This window comes from Notothenia rossii (genome assembly GCF_949606895.1).
Source record: "Notothenia rossii genome assembly, contig: scaffold_489, whole genome shotgun sequence".
Taxonomy (NCBI): Eukaryota; Metazoa; Chordata; class Actinopteri; order Perciformes; family Nototheniidae; genus Notothenia; species Notothenia rossii.
This window is the reverse complement of record NW_027640067.1, coordinates 1-7500: the sequence shown is the minus strand read 5'-3', so window position 1 is coordinate 7500 and position 7500 is coordinate 1. Positions and strand designations below refer to the sequence as shown.

Below are 7500 nucleotides of genomic sequence, written 5' to 3'. Positions count from 1 at the left end.
GCCGTCGTTGCTGTACCTGAACTCCCCCTCGTCTCCGGAGCTCACCTCCTCGTAGTCCTCCAGCATGCGGACCGTCATGCCGCTCTTCAGGTGTTCCTGAACGTACTCAACGTAGGCGGAGCGGCTGGAGAAGTCTGAGCGCGTCTTGTAGGCGTTTCCCGCCGTCTTCTTCTGCGGCTGCGTGGCCGCGGCGTTAGCGGGCGCGGCGGTTAGCACGGCGGCAGTAGAGGAGGAGCCACTGAAGCGAGGCTGGAAGATGGACCGGAGGGCGTTACGTTCCTCTGAATCGTCACCACAGGCCCCGCCCCCTTCACAGGCCTCGCCTCCTTCATAGGCCACGCCTCCTCGGTTTCGATCCCAGCCCATCACGCGCACCAGCTCTGAGATGAGGTTAGCCATCGCCATGGTGAAGTCGAACTGGCGCTGCAGGCGGTTCTCCATCAGGTGGGCGGGGCTAGAGGTGGAGGGGGCGGAGCTAGAGGTGGAGGGGGCGGGGCTAGAGGAGGAGGCGGCGGGGCTTTCCTGCCGCTCAGACTCCCCCCCCCCCGCAGTGTTCAGTTTGTCCATCAGAGACGTGACGCACAGGTAACGCTTCACCAGAGAGAACAGCAGCTTACCTGGGATCTGAGAGACATCAGGACATGAGACACATCTTTAAACTGAGTTAAACACATCTCATTCTATGGAGTGTGAGGGACAGGTGTGAGGGACAGTGTGAGGGACAGGTGTGAGGGACAGGTGTGATGGACAGGGTGACGGACAGTGTGATGGACAGGGTGACGGACAGTGTGAGGGACAGGTGTGAGGGACAGTGGGAGGGACAGGTGTGACGGACAGTGTGAGGGACAGGTGTAATGGACAGTGTGATGGACAGGTGTGACGGACAGGTGTGAGGGACAGGTGTGAGGGACAGTGTGAGGGACAGTGTGAGGGACAGGTGTGATGGACAGTGTGATGGACAGGTGTGATGGACAGGTGTGAGGGACAGTGTAAGGGACAGTGTGATGGACAGTGTGAAGGACAGTGTGATGGACAGGTGTCAGGGACAGTGTGAGGGATAGTGTGATGGACAGGTGTGATGGACAGGTGTGATGGACAGGTGTCAGGGACAGTGTGATGGACAGGTGTGATGGACAGGTGTCAGGGACAGTGTGATGGACAGGTGTGAGGGACAGTGTAAGGGACAGTGTGATGGACAGTGTGAAGGACAGTGTGATGGACAGGTGTCAGGGACAGTGTGAGGGACAGTGAGATGGACAGGTGTGATGGACAGGTGTCAGGGACAGTGTGATGGACAGGTGTTAGGGACAGTGTGATGGACAGGTGTGATGGACAGGTGTGATGGACAGGTGTGAGGGACAGTGTGATGGACAGGTGTGAGGGACAGTGTAAGGGACAGTGTAAGGGACAGTGTGATGGACAGTGTGAGGGACAGTGTGAGGGACAGGTGTGATGGACAGTGTGATGGACAGTGTGAGGGACAGGTGTCAGGGACAGTGTGAGGGACAGTGTGATGGACAGGTGTCAGGGACAGTGTGATGGACAGGTGTCAGGGACAGTGTGATGGACAGGTGTCAGGGACAGTGTGAGGGACAGTGTGAGGGACAGGTGTGATGGACAGGTGTGATGGACAGGTGTGAGGGACAGTGTGATGGACAGGTGTGATGGACAGTGTGATGGACAGGTGTGATGGACAGGTGTGAGGGACAGTGTGAGGGACAGGTGTGATGGACAGGTGTGATGGACAGGTGTGAGGGACAGTGTGAGGGACAGGTGTGAGGGACAGTGTGATGGACAGGTGTGATGGACAGGTGTGAGGGACAGGTGTGAGGGACAGGTGTGAGGGACAGTGTGATGGACAGGTGTGATGGACAGGTGTGATGGACAGGTGTGAGGGACAGTGTGAGGGACAGTGTGATGGACAGGTGTGAGGGACAGTGTAAGGGACAGTGTGATGGACAGTGTGATGGACAGGTGTCAGGGACATTTTGAGGGACAGTGTGATGGACAGGTTGATGGACAGGTGTGAGGGACAGGTGTGAGGGACAGTGTGATGGATAGGTGTGAGGGACAGTGTGAGGGACAGTGTGATGGACAGGTGTGATGGACAGGTGTGAGGGACAGTGTGAGGGACAGTGTGATGGACAGGTGTGACGGACAGGTGTCAGGGACAGTGTGATGGACAGGTGTCAGGGACAGTGTGATGGAAAGTGTGATGGATAGGTGTGAGGGACAGTGTGATGGACAGGTGTCAGGGACAGTGTGAGGGACAGTGTGATGGACAGGTGTGATGGACAGGTGTGAGGGACAGGTGTGAGGGACAGTGTGATGGACAGGTGTGATGGACAGTGTGATGGACAGGTGTGATGGACAGGTGTGATGGACAGGTGTGAGGGACAGTGTGAGGGACAGGTGTGATGGACAGGTGTGATGGACAGGTGTGAGGGACAGGTGTGAGGGACAGGTGTGAGGGACAGTGTGATGGACAGGTGTGATGGACAGGTGTGATGGACAGGTGTGAGGGACAGTGTGAGGGACAGTGTGATGGACAGGTGTGAGGGACAGTGTAAGGGACAGTGTGATGGACAGTGTGATGGACAGGTGTCAGGGACATTTTGAGGGACAGTGTGATGGACAGGTTGATGGACAGGTGTGAGGGACAGGTGTGAGGGACAGTGTGATGGATAGGTGTGAGGGACAGTGTGAGGGACAGTGTGATGGACAGGTGTGATGGACAGGTGTGAGGGACAGTGTGAGGGACAGTGTGATGGACAGGTGTGACGGACAGGTGTCAGGGACAGTGTGATGGACAGGTGTCAGGGACAGTGTGATGGAAAGTGTGATGGATAGGTGTGAGGGACAGTGTGAGGGACAGTGTGATGGACAGGTGTGATGGACAGGTGTGAGGGACAGTGTGATGGACAGGTGTGACGGACAGGTGTCAGGGACAGTGTGAGGGACAGTGTGATGGACAGGTGTCAGGGACAGTGTGAGGGACAGTGTGATGGACAGGTGTGATGGACAGGTGTGAGGGACAGGTGTGAGGGACAGTGTGAGGGACAGGTGTGAGGGACAGTGTGAGGGACAGTGTGAGGGACAGGTGTGAGGGACAGGTGTGAGGGACAGGTGTGAGGGACAGGTGTGATGGACAGTGTGAGGGACAGGTGTGAGGGACAGGTGTCAGGGACAGTGTGATGGACAGGTGTGAGGGACAGTGTGAGGGACAGGTGTGATGGACAGGTGTGATGGACAGTGTGATGGACAGTGTCAGGGACAGTGTCAGGGACAGGTGTAAGGGACAGTGTGATGGACAGTGTGATGGACAGGTGTGAGGGACAGTGTGATGGACAGTGTGAGGGACAGGTGTGATGGACAGTGTGATGGACAGGTGTGAGGGACAGTGTGATGGACAGTGTGATTGACAGGTGTGAGGGACAGTGTGATGGACAGTGTGATGGACAGGTGTGAGGGACAGTGTGAGGGACAGTGTGATGGACAGGTGTGACGGACAGGTGTCAGGGACAGTGTGATGGACAGGTGTCAGGGACAGTGTGATGGAAAGTGTGATGGATAGGTGTGAGGGACAGTGTGAGGGACAGTGTGATGGACAGGTGTGATGGACAGGTGTGAGGGACAGTGTGATGGACAGGTGTGACGGACAGGTGTCAGGGACAGTGTGAGGGACAGTGTGATGGACAGGTGTCAGGGACAGTGTGAGGGACAGTGTGATGGACAGGTGTGATGGACAGGTGTGAGGGACAGGTGTGAGGGACAGTGTGAGGGACAGGTGTGAGGGACAGTGTGAGGGACAGTGTGAGGGACAGGTGTGAGGGACAGGTGTGAGGGACAGGTGTGAGGGACAGGTGTGATGGACAGTGTGAGGGACAGGTGTGAGGGACAGGTGTCAGGGACAGTGTGATGGACAGGTGTGAGGGACAGTGTGAGGGACAGGTGTGATGGACAGGTGTGATGGACAGTGTGATGGACAGTGTCAGGGACAGTGTCAGGGACAGGTGTAAGGGACAGTGTGATGGACAGTGTGATGGACAGGTGTGAGGGACAGTGTGATGGACAGTGTGAGGGACAGGTGTGATGGACAGTGTGATGGACAGGTGTGAGGGACAGTGTGATGGACAGTGTGATTGACAGGTGTGAGGGACAGTGTGATGGACAGTGTGATGGACAGGTGTGAGGGACAGTGTGATGGACAGTGTGATGGACAGTGTGATGGACAGGTGTGATGGACAGTGTGAGGGACAGTGTGAGGGACAGTGTGATGGACAGTGTGATGGACAGTGTGATGGACAGTGTGAGGGATAGGTGTGAGGGACAGTGTGAGGGACAGTGTGATGGACAGTTTGATGGACAGGTGTGATGGACAGTGTGATGGACAGTGTGATGGACAGGTGTGATGGACAGGTGTGATGGACAGGTGTGAGGGACAGTGTGAGGGACAGTGTGATGGACAGTGTGATGGACAGTGTGAGGGATAGGTGTGAGGGACAGTGTGAGGGACAGTGTGATGGACAGTGTGATGGACAGTGTGAGGGACAGTGTGAGGGATAGGTGTGATGGACAGCGTGATGGACAGTGATTGACAGGTGTGAGGGACAGTGTGATGGACAGGTGTGATGGACAGGTGTGAGGGACAGTGTGAGGGACAGTGTGATGGACAGTGTGAGGGATAGGTGTGAGGGACAGTGTGAGGGACAGTGTGAGGGACAGTGTGATGGACAGTGTGAGGGATAGGTGTGAGGGACAGTGTGATGGACAGTGTGAGGGACAGTGTGAGGGACAGTGTGATGGACAGCGTGATGGACAGGTGATTGACAGGTGTGAGGGACAGTGTGAGGGACAGTGTGATGGATAGGTGTGAGGGACAGTGTGAGGGACAGTGTGAGGGACAGTGTGAGGGACAGTGTGAGGGACAGTGTGATGGACAGTGTGAGGGATAGGTGTGATGGACAGCGTGATGGACAGGTGATTGACAGGTGTGAGGGACAGTGTGAGGGACAGTGTGATGGACAGTGTGAGGGATAGGTGTGAGGGACAGTGTGAGGGACAGTGTGAGGGACAGTGTGAGGGACAGTGTGATGGACAGTGTGAGGGATAGGTGTGATGGACAGCGTGATGGACAGGTGATTGATAGGTGTGAGGGATAGGTGTGAGGGACAGTGTGAGGGACAGTGTGATGGACAGCGTGATGGACAGTGTGATGGACAGTGTGAGGGACAGTGTGAGGGACAGTGTGAGGGATAGGTGTGATGGACAGCGTGATGGACAGGTGATTGACAGGTGTGAGGGACAGTGTGAGGGACAGTGTGATGGACAGTGTGAGGGATAGGTGTGATGGACAGCGTGATGGACAGGTGATTGACAGGTGTGAGGGACAGTGTGAGGGACAGTGTGATGGACAGTGTGAGGGATAGGTGTGAGGGACAGTGTGAGGGACAGTGTGAGGGACAGTGTGATGGACAGGTGTGAGGGACAGTGTGAGGGACAGTGTGATGGACAGTGTGAGGGATAGGTGTGAGGGACAGTGTGAGGGACAGTGTGAGGGACAGTGTGAGGGACAGTGTGAGGGATAGGTGTGAGGGACAGTGTGAGGGACAGTGTGATGGACAGCGTGATGGACAGGTGATTGACAGGTGTGTACCTGAGGCAGGTGGATCCCCTCGAAGGACACCCCGTGCTCCTCGGAGGACGTTGTCTCAGCGAACAGCTCCAGCAGAGTGTAACGGTTATCAAAGTCCATGTGCTGCTCGATGCCGTCCTGCTGACTGAGAGACAGGAGGACATACGCTCTGCTGCCTGAGGACACACAGAGGACAGACATAGAGAGACCATGAATATATACATTACATACATGCAGCTCAACTTCACAGAGAGGGGACACATGTCTCTTCTACATCAACACGTGTCCCCTCTGTGTAGAGAGACTCTCTCTTCACACAGAGGGGACACATGTCTCTTCTACATCAACATGTGTCCCCTCTGTGTAGAGAGAGGGGAGGGGATCCTTACTTTTATCTAAAGCAGGGGTATTCACCTAAAATTCAGCGAGGTCCAGTTCAGGGCTCTCGACTAACTTTTTTCACCATCCTCCCGGAACCGTCCCGAAATACAATCTAAGCCGTCCCAAAATTAATGTGGACCGTCCCGAATTTAAAATATTAGTTTTTCTACTACTTATCATTAGTTAAAATCATTCAAAGTGACCTTTAACATAAATAAAACATCATACAAATCATTAGATGATAATTCATCAACCTTTTTATTTGAGTAAATCAGTCAATCACATGAACAAAGGCCAAATATATTTAAACAAAAAGAGAAAGAAAATTACTCTAATATTGAATCAAATCAAGTTCCATCCAATTATCAAAAAAAATCCAACACTCTGTCCTGAAGACAGAACCCAGAGTAACCACCAGGAGGACAGTCTGTAACACAGTCAGGAGACCTTTACAAACTGCCCCGCCCCCTCGCACACAGACGGGAGAGAGAGATCTCGTCTGGATTGGAAAGCTCGAAAATACATCATAGACGCATGTTGTAGTCTTATTGCATGTTAGAAACGGAGTTGGATAAACTAAAACTGCCATATAATGTTTATGTAGCAATACTACATATGACATATATTTTTTAAATGTCTCCAGTACCGATAAAAAGTCAGATAACGTCGGAGCTTAACGTTACCACTGTCTTTAATAATTCCGGCCCGGGCGGAGCCCGTTTAATACCGGGGCTCGGTACCCATCCATACATGGGGAGAGGCGCAGCATATTGCTAAGGACTAAATACGATGGAGGGTTCTCCTCTCAGCCTTATTACCCATAGGGGATGAAGAGGAGTAAGTAAATAAAGAGGCCGGCGCTCCAGGGTCTGGTTCTGCTGTGCGTTTTTGTGATGTAACGGTAAAACATTTCAGAATTCCTCCACGGGATACCATTGTCATTTTACATCACTCAACCCGCAAAATACACACACTCAGTACATAGCGGGCACAGCCAGCTGTGCGGCTGGCTGACAGCACATGGGCACAGCTTACGTATGTGTCTGTCTGTCTGTCTGTCTGTCTGTCTGTCTGTCTGTCTGTCTGTCTGTCTGTCTGTCTGTCTGTGTGTGTGTGTGTGTGTGTGTGTTTCGCGGGTTGCTAAATGTTTTGTGTGTTTATGTTGACAAGGAGGTTTAATAATTGTGTGCTACACACAACGTGCAGTCTATTTCCTTTTCATCGCGGGCCGCCACAAATAAATATCGTCCGCCACAAATAAATATCGTCCGCCACAAATAAATATCGTCCGCCACAAATGGATCTCATAAAAAAATAGATATATTATTATAACTTTTTTTTTTTTTTTTTTTTGGTGGTCTAATGGATAGTGAGGTGGGCTGATGATCGGAAGGTTGCGAGTTCAAATCCTGCCTGGAACACCACTACTAGTGTGCCCTTGAGCAAGGCACTTAGCCCTGGGTTACTCCAGGGAGGATGTCCCT

At 53.2% G+C, this 7500-nt stretch overlaps 1 protein-coding gene across 1 annotated transcript in view; it reads right to left on the bottom strand.

Annotated features, from left to right (window-relative positions):
* Positions 1–5850, bottom strand: part of LOC307027126 (cullin-9-like) — a gene marked incomplete at its 3' end in the record, with an annotated part of 17439 nt that extends 11589 nt beyond the window's left edge. The window contains exons 1-2 of the mRNA XM_079695317.1: positions 5657–5850; positions 1–624 (exon numbers count right to left, since the gene is read on the bottom strand). The exon at positions 1–624 is cut by the window's left edge and continues 15 nt beyond it. Of these exons, the coding sequence (XP_079551443.1) occupies positions 1–624; positions 5657–5836 (804 nt within the window). The remainder of the gene's footprint in view (positions 625–5656) is intronic.
* Between the last annotated feature and the right edge of the window lie 1650 nt (positions 5851–7500).